Below are 18,454 nucleotides of genomic sequence, written 5' to 3'. Positions count from 1 at the left end.
GCGTCGGGCTATAGGAATTCCACATCCCTGTAGGCTCTCTTTGTTTTTTTTGACCGTGTCTTGCGGATGAATGTAAATGACTTAGCATCTGATGAAAGTTGGGGTTGCCAGCCGTCAAGGTTCATGTCACTGAGCCAGGTTTGCACAGTTTTGTGTTTGGTGTTCTTGGCAAATAACAGGGATTCTGTCTTGATTGGCTTGAACTGCAGGCAGACGCTGGCCATCCAGGTCTGGGTGATGTGCAGGCAGTGTTTGAGGCGTTGAATATCTGACGCGGAAGAGACTTCCAAGCAGAGCTGTGTATCATCAGCATATTGGCGAATCCTGATGCTGCTACCCGTGAGTAAAATGCCAAATAACAGTTGCCCAAAGTGTTTGTAAAGGGGACTGGCCGTGTTCGACCTGTGTGTGTTAGATGCGTTTGTGGGTTGTACAAAGTACAGGTGTGGTCTTTAAACTAAACAGGGGCATCAGTATTTGACTGAGCTTGTCATAAAGTGGCACTCATAGGGTCATCCATATTCCCTCACTCACACTGTAAGAAGTTGTGCTGATCTGTGGATCATTGGACATAATCAGCTGAAGTGCCTGATGTATAGCAGCAAGAAGCTGTCTTGCTGCACCCCCAGGAAGGTATCCCAAGGAGCAGACATACCTGGGACCCAGGGCAGGATCAGTCTCCAGTGAAGTTGGTGTGAAAGGTGGTCCGGTAGACACTGCATCCTGACAAGCTGCTGGCAGAGGGTTCGCTGGGGTCCCCCTTGGATCCCTTCTATTTGGCCTAAATGACGCAGTGTGCGAGACCAAAATAAGAAGTATTACATTTGAGACTTGCTCTGTCCACCACACGTGGCCTGGACCATCTGTGTGGCAGCGTACCGCACCCCGGAGAACTGATTCCAGTGAGAGTGCACATAGGTAGATTGAGATGAATAGACTAGTTTTCTACTTGAGTAGTCCAGAAATCCAGACACTGACTCTCACAACTCTCTACATCTGCCTTAAGGATGCAGTAGTTGGTTAAGGTTGCGGTGACGTATCGTTTGGTAAAAATAATTTATGTTTGAGCACAGCTTTGAAGTGCACAGCCAACCTTCAGGTAGGTGGGATGCACCATGAATGGCCCTATCCTAATGTGAAAGGCACATTAAACCTAGTGCATGTGTTGTACTGTAATGATCCAGAACCTCCGGCATCCCAAAAACTCTGCTTGTATCCCACTGGCTGCGGCACTCCTGGTTGCACCTCATGTGGTAGGAAACTTAATCTTGCATCCTGGATGTTGTCATCCAGGACACCATGGGGCAACACAGGTTACACGGTGCATTCACAGTCTACCTTTCCACCGAGAGACACATTTTGCTGTTCATAAAAACTCCAAATGGTAATTGTAGGAATGCTCACTAATTATGTAAAATGTATTAGCAGCATCAATACATTACAGGTTAATTTAATGCCCTGTCTCTTTCCCACAGTGATGCTTTCCACGAAGATGTAACTCCCACCTCCATCAGCATTGGCCAGTCCCCCAGATCTTCATGGACTGCTAGCATCTACAGGACAAACTTTATTGCACACTCACATGTCTACAATGACTTCTGACACGTTGGAGCAATGGGAGACCAGCCATTGCAGAGGTGGGTGACATTATGTTGAAATCTGTCCCTGCTTCAGAGCAACATATAGATTCCTGTACTGATGCAACCAGTAGAGAGCACATTGCAAGGGACAGCCTGAGAACCAGGTTCTGAAATAACCAGTTGATATATCCCCTCCCCTCACCTCTACAATGTCTGAGGAATGTGACATCTGTGTTGCCTGGTACCCAGAGAGCAGATCAGAGTTCCTTGTGGTGGTAGGGGTTGCGTGATGATGTCTTCTACAGTGGGTTGAGGTGCAAAGTTAGGGTAGATCTTGAGTATGTACTGTGGCACACATTTGGTGACTCTTGCTGCGGATGATACTAGGAAGTTGATTACAAGGGTTGCAGCACTGGAAAAAGAACTGCCTAACCAAGAAAAGCAAATTCTCCAATTCCCAACCAGAGGCTCGAGACCAGTGCTCAGAAGCAGAATATTCAAGACTGGTGGAAAGAATCGGTAAAGAGAGGGGCCTTGGTTCCAGGCCTCTTCTCTGATAAGCTGCAGATTGACAGTATGTCTTTATTTGTCGAGATTAAGGCTGCGGCAACCACCAGTGAGTCCCTCGGATGCTCAGGTAACAAGGGATGAGAATTGAGGAGACCCATCTGAAAAGAGATGTTATGTGTTGGCGCCACGTCTGAAGTACCTTAGAAGCTGGCGATGTTCTTTGGATGGTTGTGCTGGCTTTCTGTAGCTTGAGAGACTCACCTGTTCAACCTTTTGTGCTAGGGGTTCAGGCCATCAGGTGTTTGTGATGGTCATCTGGATTATTTTTCTGGGGCAAGACAGTACTTGTCTGCTACAGTGCTCCACGTATCTCCTCTTTCCCCCTCATGGACAGGAGATCCGCATAGTCTTCCCATTGGCACGCGAGAAAATGTCCCTGTTCCCTGTCCCATCCTTTGTAGACACCGCCATCCACACACGGCTGCGAGTACAGCCTCTGGAGCCTTCCACAACATTTTAGGCTCTTCCTGTTATCTCCCATGGTATATTTTATAGTCTACGCATATCAACCTCTTCCTTCAGCCAGGTTTCTTATCCTCCCATACAAAAGTCCCAGTATCTACGCTGCACAATGATCTGGAGATGCTTATAGCAGTCCTCGCCGTATGGGCGCAGGTCCCCTCATCTAGAGTACATTCCCCGGTGCACTCCGTTTGTGGCTACCAGGAGCACGGACGTGAGAAGCATATTCTGTTGTGATTGTTCTCTCTTTCTCTGGGCAGATTGGTAAATATTTCAGCTTTTTGGAAAAACCACCATGTAAATTAATATATCCTAAGACTCAAATGAAGCAAAACGTTTGAAGAAATAAGGCTTTGAAGGAAGGGCTTCCTCTTCAAAGCTGTATTCATTGGGTTCAGGCAGTCGCTTGCAGATTTGAATTTGACGGCTTTGTATCAGCAGTGTCTGTAGGATGCATTTTGGAGACCTGTGTCCACAGCACTCCAAACCCATGTGCCTGGTGCATCATGCCATCAGCAACCAGGGTCTTCGGTCCTTTCACCCAGTTCCATAGCGCTGTTCTTTACTCCTGCTGGTAGAGCTCTGATTGATAGGCTTAACCAGGATAGGTTTGGTGTCAATTCTTTTGTGATAGTAGCAGCAAAAGTCTCAGTCCCCTCCAAACGAGAGAATACCGGTGACCATCACAGGTGTAGGAGAGTACATAAGACTCGCCTCCTCCATCCTCCCATGCTCTGCCGGTTTGAAGGTTGCATTTAGTTGATATAGTTGCACAAGTGCATCTGGGAGGGGTCCCTCTTTGCCAGATTGGACACCCGCTCTGTTGTTGAAATGAAACTTTACCGTGCAGCACAATGTTCCATCATCTTGATCCAAGTCACTGAAGATCGTCCATGATGTTATTGTGCTGTTATGCCTGATGGCAGTAAGTGGGAAGCCTCTTTATTATTGTCTGTTTCTCCTGAATCAGACAAAGGTCAAAGTGTTGTTTAAAGTATCACCCTCTCTCTTTCACACAACCACTCTTTTTTTTTTTTTTTTTTAAGAATTTTATTGAGTTTTCAAATCAGTGCACCAAAAAAACAATACTACATGCAATAGCATCTTATATAAGACCCAACCATCGATGTACATGTCAGGAGAAACCGGTTCTTCCATGTTGTCTCCCTAGTACCTCCACCCACCACCCTCTCTACCCCCACCCCCCCTGTCAGTGTGCCCGCGTCAACACCTCTTCAACTTCTGCATTTAGAACCCCGTGGTCCGAGAAATCCTAACTCAAAACAATCAAAAGAACACTTTCATTGTTCTCCAGACACATTGACACCCAACTGCGCCCCACGCTCCCACCGTGACTACCCGACAGCTCTCAATATAGAGTGCAGACGCTGATTCCTCCCTGAGTGTACCTAAGTGGCCCCGTCCTGCGCGGTCTCCCCAGTAGCCTCAGAGGGCCCCACCTCAGGCTCCACACTCCAGTACATGTCTACAGGATCCATATCCCCCTCATTCAACTCCTCCAAAGAACGAAGCCCCTCTACCAGAGCCCCCCACGCCTGTGCAGCGTCCAGCGCCTTGTCATTAGATGCTCGCCTGGCCAGCTGTAGACGAAGCGTCCCTTCGCTCCCCGCCCAGGACAAGAAACTCGCCTTCCATCTCCGAAAGCTCGGACCGGCCCTTGCCTTCCAATGCATAGTGAGCTCCCTCTTTGCTATTATCAGACCCAAATCGTAAAACTTGCTCGTAATTTTGGTACTGGGGGTGTACAGAAACCATAACAAAAGGCAAGTCCCCATCTCCACCTCCAGCTCGCGCTCAGTCACTTGATTCAGACACGCCACCACATCCGCCCAATAAGAGCCCAGTCCCAGGCAGGACCAAAACATATGATCAAAATCAGCACCTTCCACTCTGTACCGGGGGCACGGCGATTGGGAGCCTCCGAAGTACCGCAAAATTTTGACCGGAGTTAAGTAAGCCCTGTGGAGAGAATAAAATTGGACCAATTGAAATCTAGCTTTGCGCGTGCCCTTCCAGGCCCGCCGCATCAGCTGCGACCACGTCGTCTCAGGAATGGGCCTACCAAGATCTCCCTCCCACTTACCCCGCAAGGCATCCATAGGTGGCAACCTCTCCGTGGACAGCCGGCTATAGAGACAAGTGATGGCCCTGAATGTACCCGCCGCCATAGTGACGTATTGACACCCCAAAGAAGTCGGGGGTTCCGACAGCCCCATCTTCCACTGTTTCTGAATCCCTGACACCAAGGCGGCGTGCAAAAGATAATCCCCCCTCAGTAGATCATACGCCCCCTGCAAATCCTGGAATGACAACAAAACGCCATCTCTGTATAAGTCCCCAATCATGTGGACCCCGCACTCTTCCCAGCCTGCCAACGCCGACCAATCCCCGCCATGTGGGAGGGCCGTGCACATGCCCAAAGGAATTTCCGGGGCATATGGGACCACGAAGCCTGCCCGTTTCTGACTACGAATCCAGCATAGCCGGAGTGTGTGCTCCTCGAGGGTAAGCTGGTCCAGCCTGAGCCTCTGCCGAAGCACAATGAATGACAACACGTGGCGCGGGATAACCCTACCCTGCGGGCCCTCAGGGCCTCGAAACTCAAGCGCCACGGCCTGTGTCAGACACTGAAGCTGTGCCGCCAAGTAGTACCATTCAAAATCCGGGGCCGCCAGCCCCCCCTCCTCCCTTGGCCTCATCAGAGTGGACAGTGCCACCCGCCGTCTTCCAGCTCCCCAAATAAACTCTGTCATCAATGTCCGAAGCGTCTTAAAAAGGTGACCGGGATCCATATCGGCAAGGTACGGAAAAAGTAGAGCAGCCGTGGCAACGCTATCATCTTCAGCAGCGCTACCCGCCCCGCTACCGAAAGAGGAAGAGTGCGCCAGAACGCCATACTACCCTTGAGCCCCCGCAACGTGCCACCCACATTCCCCTCAAAAAGGTCGGTGGGGGTGTGAAATATGCGGACGCCCAGATACGGTAAGCAAGTAGGCTCCCACCTCAGGTCTGCAAACTCCGAGGGCATCTGAACTCCAGGGGACAAAGGAAACAGGCAGGTCTTAGTCCAATTCGCCTGCAACCCCGACAAGCGACCAAACTCCCTGAGCAGGGTTCTGGCGCCCCGTAAGGAACCCCCCGCATCAGCCAGATACAACAGGAGGTCATCCGCATACAGCGATATGTGATGGAGCTCCCCACGCAGCTGAACGCCCTCGTAGTACCGCCCTTGCCGGGCATGAGCCGCAAGAGGTTCAATTGCCAGCGCAAACAAAAGTGGGGATAGAGAACTACCCTGACGAGTGCCTCTCTCCACCTCGCAAGCCGCTGAGATGCTACGTCCCGTACGAACCCTAGCTGTGGCGGAGCTATAAAACAGACTGGTCCAACGCACAAAATCATCGCCCAGGCCAAACTCCTTCAGCACCCGGAACAGATACGGCCACTCCACACTGTCGAATGCCTTTTCGATGTCCACCGACAGCACCACGGCCTCCGACGTACCTCCCCCTCTCTCCCCCAGGATCCGCACCAATCGGCGAATGCACGTCGCAGTATTCCTAGCGGGAATGAAACCCGATTGATCCGGGTGTACCAGGGAGCGCATGTGACCCAAGAGTCGCGTAGCCAAGATCTTGCTAAGGATCTTATAGTCAACCGAGAGCATGGAGAGCGGCCGGTATGCCATCCTGGAGGTGGGGACCCCGCTCTTCTTCAGCAACGGCACTATGATCGCCTCTCTCATAGTGAGCGGCAGCCTGCCCAGATCCCACGCCTCTCTATATACCGACTGTAACTGCGGTGCCAGAATATCCAAATACGCTGCATAGAACTCCACCGGGAGGCCATCAGCCCCTGGAGTCTTTCTCCGGGCCATATGTTTAACCGCTGCCCTGATTTCTCCCAGGGAGATAGCTACCCCCAATGCAGAGCCCTGTTCCGGATCCAAGTGGGGCAACCCCGCAGCCTCTAAATAAGCGTCCAGACCGTCGGGCAGGTCCCTCATCCTACTCTGATACAGCAACGAGTAATAACCCAGGAACTGGTCATTGATCTCCTTTTGCGAGTGAACCAGGTCCCCCGCCGGCATAGCCAGCGACACCACCGGGGATCCCCATACAGCCGGATTAGCCAGCCAGGCCAATAGCGACCCCACTTTGTCCCGTTCAGCATGCGCCCGCACCATGTATTCTTTATAGTCATAGCAGCGAAGCCGCTCAACCTGAGAGGCCACCTCCTCTTGCGCCGCCAACACCTCCTCCCGAGCGCTCCCAGTTGTGTGGCCATCTAGTTCTGCCTGTCGCAGCCATGCCTCAGCCCGGTCAATATCTCGCAGCCACGCCTCAGCCCGGTCAATATCTCGCAGCAGCACCTTGCGCGTCCCGGTGACGGACGAGATGCAAATCCCTCTCACCACCGCTTTAAGCGCGTCCCATTCTTGAGCTCTACTCGTCGCCGTCCCCGAGTTGCCTAGAAAGTAGCGCTCCACGCCCTCCCCCAACTCCGCATTAAACACGGGATCCTCCAGCATCATCGGATTCAAACGCCACATCGGGATCGCTTGCCGCTGCTGCGACCAGAGTAGCGTTATCAAGCAGGGGTTGTGGTCCGAGAGTGTCCTTGCCAGATACTCACTATGTTCTTTCACACAACCACTCAGTCAATTTTAATCAAGGGCAATATCTTTGCCAGGTCATCAAAAGGAGATACACGACTCTAGAACTTTGCTTCTCTCCTGTTCCCTTTTTGGTACATCAGTACTCTCTGAGCTTCAGGCTGGGGTGGGGGAGGTGAGGTGGGATTCGAAAAGACAGTCCCTTCGCTATCCATGGTCTCAAGCGCTTTCACTAATATCTAACACTATACTTAACACCATACTTCAGGAATAAGCTTTGCACAATCAAGAAAGTTTATAAATGTAACAAGCATGAGCAAGAATTTGTCATGATGTCTTCAGACATCTTTCATCTGTTGTCGTGGCCAACCGTTGACCCAAATGCAGTACTAATGCCAAGCACCCAATGGAAAAAAGAGAACGACTGAAGATCCTGTATAGAGAGCACTTTGTCAGTGTAGGTAACCACTGGACCCAGGAATGAAGAACTTTTAATTCCACAGTTCATCTCATTTACTTCTATTCTTTCTCTGTCTGTAGACTCGGCCATGAGTGGCAACACTTCCTGCTGCTCCACCACTACCAGTCATCAGAAGAATGAGCAGGAAAGTCCTCGGGAGAAGGCCAGGCGCCTCTGGGCCTTGCTACGGCTTGGCATCACCAACACCATCATCAAGGTACCCTTGTGACATCACTTTATATGAATGTGAATGTAAGCAGGGCACAAGTCCTAAAAAAAGAAGTGGGGGGGACTAACCTAGTTAATCAGAATGCATGTGACATCACGGCGCGTGACATCAGATCTCCTCAAATATACATTTAACATGTCTATCATGAGTACATTGGAGCATATTTCGAGTATATAGGGAAACCTTCTGATTTAGACAGAAGAGTCACACTGTTCTAAGCTACACATAAAACAATGTTACCCTTTTTCTGCGTAAACTTCCTCTACCTATAGTGCTTTAAAATAAAAAATAGTGAAACTTAAATTATTTCAACACCTCCTCGGAGGTAGTAAGCACTATATAAATTATATTTATTTTGTGAAAATACAGGGAAAGACCAACACGTCTGATGTTCTTACAGGGAATGCGTATCTTGTAAACAGGGACTAAACCACGTGAAAAGCTGCCTTACTTGAGTATGTGTGAAGTGCTAACCAGGTGTGAGCCTTTGTCCCCCCTCTGCTGCATTTGCTTCTATGTGTGAGGCTCTTGACTGCTCTCAGCCAGGAGACTCCAACAAAAGGAGGCCTGATGACTCCTCAAATTCGGCCTCAACATGCAGGCGCTGCTGAATGTATCCCAGTGTTTGCAAATTACACTGCGACGATTTCAGCATATTTTTCAGTGGGGCCCAACGTCTTGGCGGGTGAACGGTGTCCACCCTGTGAAAATAGTGGGTGGACGCCGTCCACCCGCGTGTACCCCCAACTGGGGCCCTGAATGTAAGGAGGGAAATGCGTTTTGGATTCCCAATAACTTCTGCTGGCACCTATATTGAATCTGCACAAAATGTTGTATACCCCTAGTGAAACTGACAGAGGTTGGCAGGTTTGGTAGGTTTTTATTAAAGCTCCTATGGCAAATTTGCCCACTCCTGCAGCAATAAGTGCTAAGTCGATGTACTCCAAACTTAGCATGAAATAAGAATTTTACTCAGAAAGTGTTTTTTGTCTTTTGGTGTAAATCTGTTTAGTAGTTTTTGAAATATGTGCCGGGGGACATCAAAGAGTTACATTTTAAAGATAACTGGGTAGTATGTCTGCAAACACTTCAAGGACACAACAATTCGAAAGAAAAGGATTCCTATTGGACGAGGGGGCATTTTGTCTCTCCTAATGATTCACAGAACAAAACATGGGTCCGCTAACCCAAGCACTATAATTGGCTGGCTACAACAGTGAATGTCAGTTTCTCTCTGCATAGATTTACTATTGTCACAAAAATATGCACCAAGGGTATCTAAATAATGTAACAAAAATGAAAACAACACTCTCTGGCAGTATTATCTTCATCCATTTGATCTATAAGCAATATTTTAGTGGAATATGCGCATTATGTGGAAAATATATTATTATGTGGTAAATGTTGGAGATATAACTTAACAACCGGTGTGCTGCGACGCCTTATTTACAGCGGAGCTGGATTAGGTGAAGTTTTTTTGATAAACAAGTTTTTATTGTTTTAGACAACACAACAGAGAAAACTTTTGGACCCTGTGAACCACCACCACACAGTAATACATTGGAAGGAGCACCACAATTCCACTCTCCCCCCGAAACCCTCCCCCAACCGCCAAGTCGCCCTATGAAGGTACGTTGCCCAGCCATTTCCCCCAGACCTTTCGAAATTTCTTGGGGCAGCCCCGCGCCTGGTAAAGAGTCCGTTCCTGCGCCGCACACCAGTCCACCCCTGCGCCCCATTTAGCTAAGCTGGGCGGCTGCGGCTGTTTCCATGCCGCTGCAATGTCTCGTTTGGCCACCATTAAAGCAGTCATGAGGAACAGCTGTTCCGGGCGTGTGCCATCTAAGCCGTCAGTGATGCCCAGTAGGGAGTGTTTAGGTTCATGTGGCACCTCCCACCCCAGGACCTCCGTAAGTTCAGACTCGACGCACCTCCAGTATCCCTCCAACTCCGCGCAAGACCACACCATGTGAAGGAAATCAGCCGGCTCAGAGCCACAGCGGGGACAGGTCGCGTCAGTGGAGAGGCCCGGTCGGTGGAGGCGAGCTGGCGTAAGATAAGCAGTGTGAAGGTAGTAAACCTGGATAAGCCGCAGTTTGGCGGAGGCCGTCACTAAGCGGGGAGCCATAAGGGCATCCCGCCAATCGGCCTCATCCAGGGGCCCCACCCAGCCCTCCCATCGTTCCTTAAGGCCCTCCAGGGATGTGGGGGTGCATTTGACAAGGGAGCGATAAATCCTGGAGATGCCCCCCCTCCCTAAATTGCCCAGCATGACGTGAGCCTCCGTGGGACTGTGGTCCGGCAGCCGGACGTCCAGCGGGGTGTATGTGCGTATGGCGTGTCGCAATTGGAGGTAGCGGTAGAACTGGGAGGAGTGGAGGGAGAAGCGCTCCTGCAGCTCCGAATAAGAACACATTCGCCCTCCCCGCCAAACGTCTCCCAGCTGGGAAATACCGATTAGGTCCCAAGAGTTAAAGCCCTCCAGATCCGCGACTCCCGCAGCCATGTCCCGTGCCACAGAGGAGTGACCCGGGTCAGCCTCCCAGTCCATCGGGTGTGACGGAGCGCCGCTCGCCAGGCCAGGAATATAGCTTTGGTGATATCCGGGCAAGAGGCAGGGATGGGGGCGCCATACAGACGGTCCTGAACGCCGGAGAAGCCCAGTTCCCCAAGTTCCACCCTATAGGCCGGGTCGGACCATCCCCCCCCAAACCAGTCGTGAATGACCAGGAGGCGGGTGGCTAGATAATAGAGGTAGAGATTAGACATGCCCAGGCCCCCATCGAAGGTGGGCAGGCGGCATGTCGACAGAGTCAACCTGGGCCTCCCACCCCCCCAGAGAAATCTCGTCGCCACCCCATCTAGTTCACGAAACCAAGGCCGCGGAAAGGAAAGGGGGGTATTTTGCAGCACATACAGGAACCGGGGGAGAATCATCATCTTGTAGAGGGCCACCCGCCCCAGCGGGTTGAGGGGCAGCTGGTGCCATCTCGCCAAGTCTGCCTTAGCTTTCTTGACCAGGGGGGTCACGTTGAGCGCCCAGCTCAGCTCCGGGAGGAGGGAGACCCAGATGCCCAAATATTTAAAGGACAACCGGCGGAGGGGGATGGTCTCCTGCCAATCAAAACAGTCCCGGGAGGGGTGCAAGGGAACCAAAACCGACTTCCTCGAATTCAGGGACAGACCAGACGCCCGGCCAAAACGACCCAGGATGGATAATGCGCGAGGTCCAGAACGCGCCCGGTCGCCAAGATACAGAAGGACGTCGTCCGCGTAGAGGGCGATTTTATCAGCCTCGATGCCAGGCCATTCCCAGCCTTGAAGGAGATGGTCACTTCTGATCAGGGCCGCGAGGGGCTCCATCGCGAGCGCGAAGAGAAGGGGTGACAGCGGGCACCCCTGCCGCGTCCCCCGGCCGATCCGAAAAGGCCTCGACAGCGCTCCGTTAACCAAGACCCTGGCACGGGGGCGGGCATACAGGACCCGCACCATCCCCATGAACTTAGGGCCGAAACCCATATGGGCCAGGACGTTAAATAGGTATGGCCACCCCACCGAGTCGAAAGCCTTTTCGAAGTCAGCAAGGTGGAGGGCGAGGTATGGAGTCAGGCGGTGGCGGTGGGCCATGGCCACGTGGAGGCGGCGAAGACAGTGGCGAGTGCCCCGCGCTGGCATGAAGCCGCATTGGTCCGGATGGACCAGAGTCGTCAAAAAGGGCCGAAGCCGGTGGGCCAGGATCGCCGCGTAAAGCTTCACATCCGTGTTAATAAGCGAAATCGGTCGGTAAGCTGCTCTGTCGGTGGACGGCGGCGTAGATTTAGGCAAAACCACAATGGTAGCCAAGTCCGCTTCTAAGGGGAAAGAGCCCTTCTCGATCGCCTCCACATAGTGGTCCCGCAGCCGCGGGACCAGGCTGTCCCTATATGCGGCATAGAATTCCTGGGGGAGGCCGTCGGGTCCCGGGGTCTTCCCCGCGGACGTACGCCCTATCGCGTCCCCAATTTCCTCAAGGGAAATGGGGGTTTCCAGGCCCTCCCATTCGTCCGGTCGAAGCCGAGCGAGGTGCACGTCACTGGAAGCGAGCAGAGTGGCCAGAGAAAGATCCGGTGCCCGAGCCCGGTAGAGCTGGGAATAGAATTGGGCGAAAGCAGCCGCTATCTCCACGGAAGAGGAATGGAGCACGCCCTCGGAATCGGTGATCGCCGGAATGATGCGCGATGTCCTAGGATAGGTGGCCAGGCGGTGCAACAGCGCGCCAGAGCCGCTCCGGCGCGGACCACCCCGCAGGCGTCCTCAGCCCAGGCACAGTCCCGGGGCCCTCTCACCGCAGCCCCTCACCGTAGGTCCACTGGTGCGCCCGATGCAGCAGGCCAGCTGGCAGACGCCCCCGGGTCCGGTCAACAGCTGGGGGGGGGGAGAGAAAGGAGCGCCGTCTGCCCATTCGCGGCGGGGGGGAGGGGATCCGAGGCCACAGACAGGGATGGGTTCCCACGCCGGCTGCAGAGGCCTGCGGCAGCTGGGCTCCGCCGTTCCCCGCAGTGGATCCCACCACACAGCTCTCCAAAGGGCCGCCGCCCGGTCACTGCCGGTACGGGTCCGCAGCGGCGGCGCGAAGAGACACAGGAGCCGGTCCCAGCGCGGCCCACGCAGGCTCAGATCACCCGCTCCCGGCCGTCGTCGTTGTGGGCCTCCGCAGGTCCAGGGGGCACCCCACGGCTCCGGAAACAGCACCCTGCCGGTTCACCAATGGTTGGGGCAGTGGTCAAGCAAGCATCTCAACAGGCAGCCTTCCCGGGTCCTGCAATGGCCCGCCAGCCGCCACCGTCCACACGGCCTGCGGCCCTCACTGACGCCGCAGGGCGCGCGCAACCTTTTGCGTGTAGTCATGCCGACATACCTGGTGCCGCAAGGGCACATTATTAGATATACAACATTAGACGACTAAATCAATCCGCAAACATTGGCGCATCCTAGAAAGCAACAACATGAAATGGGAAAAACCTCTTTTCTCCTTTAAAAAAGCGAGAAGTATCAAGGATGCCCTGGTCCATACCAGACCTAGGACAATAATGAACGACTACACACCATCAGTGCTTCAGTCCTGGGGTCTCCCAAAAGTCTCAGGGCATTTTCCCTGTGGCTCGTGCAGCGTTTGTCATCTAACCAAAGCCACATAGACCCTGACACTTGAACAAGGAAAAGTTTGGACCCAACGCGCACATACCAACTGCAACTCGTCTAATGTTGTATATCTAATAACGTGTCCTTGCGGCACCAGGTATGTCGGCATGACTACACGCAAAATAAAGCAACGCATTGGAGAACACAGGAGTAACATACGGTGTGGAAAGAACATCACCAAACTAACTGAACACTATGCGCAAACCAAACATGATGTTAATGACCTCTATTGGACAGTGATCGAACAAATAAAACCAGGAAATAGGTCTACTAACATTTTATTTGAGAAAGAACAGAGATGGATTTACCGCCTTTCCACTCACACGCAGGGATTTAATGATAACATCCCCTGGGGTTCGGTACTCAGACGCTAGGTGACATCTCTTTACCTACATTCATAGATATAACAAGCCTGAATTATTCTTTGAAACTACCAGCTTGACTAAGTGTTTGTGATCTTTTTCCCCAAATTATGAAATTGGACCCTAATCAGCACCCACTGTTATTATTTCAGTTAGCTCTATATGTACTGGTTTCCTTTCTAGAGCGTGCCCTGAACGAGTGTTTCGTAACTCGCACCACAAGAGCCCCTGATGAGTACTCGTCATCATTTTCTGTATAGTAGGACTCGTACTGATACCAACTCCCTTTCAACACGCGAGCGAGTGCAGCAATGGCAACGTTTTCCCTCCATTCCCTGTGTCCCTTTGGAAAAAAGGAAAAAACTAAAATCCGCTATTTAGTTTTTAGAATACAGTTAAATTCCTATTTTTCAGATCCATACCAACGCTAAACGAGGAATGACAAGTTCCTTTTAATCCTCCTGGTGCTTTATTGATTCTCTACCGAGTCACAAAGACCGCTCGCCGTAACGGGTTAGCGGTCTAGTGTTTTTTCACTTGCGCGGATTTGATCGTCACTACGTCAGCGCGTTTACGTCACGCCCTCCTCCCCACAAGCAGGACACTTCCTATATTACCCTCGTGGATTACGGACGTGTCAATATCCGAGTCCTCAGGAGGGATGAAGCAGGTGTCCCGCGGGCGGAAGGCTTTGATGTAGTAAGTAGGTGGTAGAGCTCAACGTTACAATTTAAACTGAGCATGAAAAGTCTTCATTTTGGAGACCTTTTCTAAACCCCCTCGCTTTTTCCTACTTAGAGTGTGACTAGAAGTCTCGCCCCCCACCAGGACTCATGTTGTGATGTGCAATCCCACTTCACGTAAGTGTCAACCAAAAATTCAAATTCTTTCACTTTCCCTGCCATTACGATCGGATCAAGTATGATAAGCCTTAAGTTTTTTCACTAGTTTTTAAGTCTGCTTTGTCGCCTCATTTTCTCAGTGCAACAATTTGGCGCTGATTTTTGTTGACGGCGCTCCTTTCTATTACAAGTCTAAGCTATAGTTAATAGACTTATCAACCAGAAAAACCCTAAGTCAGGTTTCCTCTTGAAGTGTAAGAGTGTTCTAATTCGAATTATTGATACTAAGTAGTGATACAGTTACTACTGTTTTTCTACCAGCTAAGCATACCATTATCGACTGGGAATAGAGTATTTGTATGCATGCATGTGCTCTTATATACAATACCATGAAGACCAATGTAGAGAAATGACAGACATATTTATCCTATATACATTGTCTATCTGTCGATATTTATGTCGTGAATTACTGTTTGTTTGTCCTTTTATTATTATTTTTGTTCCAACAGAGATGAAAAGCTTTCAGAAATCCTGAAGGCCACATTTAAAAACCGTAAGGTCAAGCGGTTCTAGACACCACAGGTTAGGGTGCGCCTTAGCGAGCGCATACCGCCTTGGTAGGCCACTAAGGTCCTGACGAATGCTTCACTTAATATCTCCAGAAGCAGAAACATGTTGACCACCTTTCACATATATTAGGATGTAGCTGGTCTAATAATTGCCAGAGCTTACACGTCCACCTCACCCCTTTTAACTGTGTCCAGTTTTCCATTATTAAAATTATCTTTGGATGAAATTGTGACACCTTTTTAAACTGCAATTTCACAATTTGCACTGACTTCACCTAATCAACCTCCGCTGTAAATCAGGCGTCGCAGCACACCGGAGAGGCATCCGGCCTCTCTGGTGGGAACCCTATGATGAAGCATGTCACCAACCAGGTTGGTGAGTGAGGGTTCTTTTAAAACACAGTGATTCACTTTCTTGTTAATTCTCAGTCCTATAGGATACATTTTTTTTTTGATTAACTGTAAATGTTGGAGACACAGAGGGGCATATTCTCAAGGAGCTAACGCCGAGTTATCGGCACTTTAGTGCAACCAAAGTCACAATAAAATTACCCCCCCCATTCACAAGCTGTTGCATACATTTTTCCAGCGATAGCATCCTCAAAAACCATCGCCACGGGTGACCCCGGAAACTCTCGCTAATGAGATGTAAAGTAGGCATTCCCGAGCAAAAAGCTGCAACACCACCACTCCGCAACATTTTCAACGACCAGCCTGATCTGCGATAAGAACACAAAACAGACGATAAGGCGCGTTAGCAACAGGAAACTAACACCAGCTCTGACCTGGTGCAAAGTCGGACGACAACCGGCAGCAGCCAAGAAAGCACAACTCATAGCCAAACATGAAGAACAATAGATGCCCCACAGCAACTGAACATGCAGCCCGGAGCCCCAATAGGGCAACAACACCCACCGCCACAGCCCCCGCTCCCCCCCTTCCATCAAAGAGAATGCACATCAACTCCACGAAACCATGACCTAAACAAATCGCCTGAAGTCGCACAACCACAACACCTTACATACAGGTGTGGCCACAAAAATGGAAACACACATCCACATCATATACCAAAAAAAAACATTTATTACAGATGACACAAAAAAAAACAATCATGAAGAGGCACTGCAAGTATTCTCCGGGAATTTCGTAAGTCACAGCCTGCAAGACAGAAAGACAGATAAGAAGGTGTGACATGCGCCCATCAAAGGACAGAGAGGGAGAGCGACAGAAAAGAGAGAGAGAGGGAGAAAGAGAGAAAGAGAGAGGGAGAGAGAAAGAGAGAGGGAGAGAGAGAGAAAAAGAGAGGCAGAGAGGGAGAGAGAAAGAGAGGAGAGAGGTAGAAAGAGGGAGAGAGGGCGTGAGGGAGAGAGAGGGAGAGAGAAAGAGAGAGGGAGAGACCGAGAGAGGGAGAGAGAAAGAGAGAGGGAGAGAAAAAGTGAGAGAGAGAGAAAAAGTGAGAGAGAGAGAGGGAGAGAGGGAGAGAGAAAGAGAGACGGAGAGAGAAAGATAGAGGGAGGGAGAAAGAGAGAGGGAGACAGAAAGAGAGAGGGAGACAGAGGGAGGGAGAGTGCGGATACTGCGGACCCAGGCCCCATTGCTCACCTGCAGCCACCGGTGTGTCTCCAACCACGTGGGAAAGATATCGCTAGGTTAAAAAGAAAGAGAAGCAGACTCAAGCTAAAAATTAAAAGGGACAGGGAGGATGAAGTATGGATTAAATTAAGGGAATCTGCTGCTTACGGCAACATTAAAGATTTTTGGGCAATAATCGGGAAAGGATGTGGTACACGCCACTCCCCTACTCCCATAGCTATACCAGAAGATCTATGGTCCTCTCATATCCGAGAATTATATGCAGGGAACGGGACCACAGGTGTGGATAACTTCATGTACGCTGCCCCTGATGACTCGGTCTTCTTTCCCTCTGAGAAGGAAATCGAGTTGGCTATAAAAAATATGCGATCCTCTGGGGCCATGGGACCGGATGAGCTTCCGATGACGGTCCTAAAACAAGACCCTTTAACCTGGAGTAAAATCTTGTACCCCCTGTTTAGGGCATGCCATCTTTCCAAACGTGTCCCTGCATCGTGGAGAGGAAGCATTCTGGTCCCTATCTTCAAAAAGGGAGCAAGGGACAGCCCCAGTAACTATCGCATGATTGCGCTCCTCGACTCCATCGGAAAGGTCTTTGCGAAATGCCTCCTGAGATCTCTTTCTGATTGGGTCGAGGAGCGCAACATCTTGCCGTTGGAACAGACTGGCTTCCGAAGGGAACATGGCACTCTGGACAACCTGACTGCCCTTCAGGTTATTACTGATAAATATGTCCAGGTGAGAGGGGGTGTTGTATACGCCGCCTTCATTGATTTCTCCACAGCGTTCGATAAAGTAGATCGGGGAACGCTGTGGAGAAAATTGGCGACGCTGGGTGTCCCTACTCCCCTGCTGGAATTGGTGCGGGCTCTGCACACTGAGACCTGGTGCAGGGTCTTAATGGGGGGCGAAAGGGGGCTGTCGGCCAAAATACCATCTCAGAATGGCCTTAAACAGGGCTGCTTATTGGCGCTCCTGTTGTTTTCCCTATACACAACTGACCTCCCTGCTGCTGTGTCCCATAGTGAGGGGATCGCACCGTTGATAGGAGGGGTGCCAATAGCCTGTCTGATGTATGCCGATGATGTGTTATTGCTTGACTTAACTCCCGTGGGTCTGGCAAATCGGCTTCAGGCTCTTCAGGACTTTGCTGGGGAGCATCATATGAAGATCAATATTAATAAAAGTAAAGTGATGTGTATTGCTGGTAGGAAGAAATGCCGCTCGACAAATTTTGGTTGGGCTATTGGAGGGCTTAGATTGGAGGTCGTAACTTGTTATACCTTTTTAGGGAAAATATTCTCGGCCAATATGAGCGAGAATCTTCATATAGAGCATTGCTCTCGCAAAGCTCTTGCCCATGGCAATGGGTTAAAGTCCCTATACTTGGCAACGGGGAAAAGACATTTTTCTAGCCTTCTAGAAGTATTTAGAGCTAAAATCCCCGCAACCATCTTGTATGGTATAGAAATAATAGAGATAAAATATTGGGACTTTTGCCACAAGACTGAGGGAAAACTCCTAAGATCCCTCTCGACTCTTAACAATGCCTGTTCACTGGCTGCCTGCAGGCTGGATTTCGGACTCAGGAGTGCCTGGGTTCAGGGGCTGTGCGCCTTAATAAGGTGGGTAGCCAGCTTAGCCAGAGCGAGAGAAGGAACCCTGCGAGTTTTACTCAAAAATGAACTTTTGGGCAATTTTAACGAGTTCTCTAAACTTGTTAGTAATTTTAGAGGGGCTGTAAAAATCCTTAGACTGGATGAAAGCGCTCTTTTCTCCTATTCTCCCACGCAGTTAAAGCAGGTTCTTAAGGAGGCTTCGTGGGAGTATTGTTTTCTATCCGACAAAAAAACAGTTGGAGATAAAAGGAATGCGGAGCCGCTGATCTCCTCCTATAGGTTGAAACAGCCCCAACCGTATGCCCTGTGGAACTTGCCACATGGGATACGTAGGTTTTGGTTTTTATTACG

General features: G+C 50.6%; 1 protein-coding gene across 1 annotated transcript in view; it reads left to right on the top strand.

Moving 5' to 3' along the window:
- Positions 1-18,454, top strand: part of WDR97 (WD repeat domain 97) — a 619,749-nt gene that overhangs the window by 17,950 nt on the left and 583,345 nt on the right. Inside the window, exons 2-4 of the mRNA XM_085604522.1 lie at positions 210-339; positions 1,476-1,637; positions 7,789-7,925. Of these exons, the coding sequence (XP_085460648.1) occupies positions 1,583-1,637; positions 7,789-7,925 (192 nt within the window). The 5' untranslated portion in view covers positions 210-339; positions 1,476-1,582. The remainder of the gene's footprint in view (positions 1-209; positions 340-1,475; positions 1,638-7,788; positions 7,926-18,454) is intronic.

This window comes from Triturus cristatus, chromosome 5_1, assembly GCF_964204655.1.
Source record: "Triturus cristatus chromosome 5_1, aTriCri1.1, whole genome shotgun sequence".
In the NCBI taxonomy this organism is placed as follows: domain Eukaryota; kingdom Metazoa; phylum Chordata; class Amphibia; order Caudata; family Salamandridae; genus Triturus; species Triturus cristatus.
This window is presented reverse-complemented; position numbering and strand designations above follow the sequence as displayed.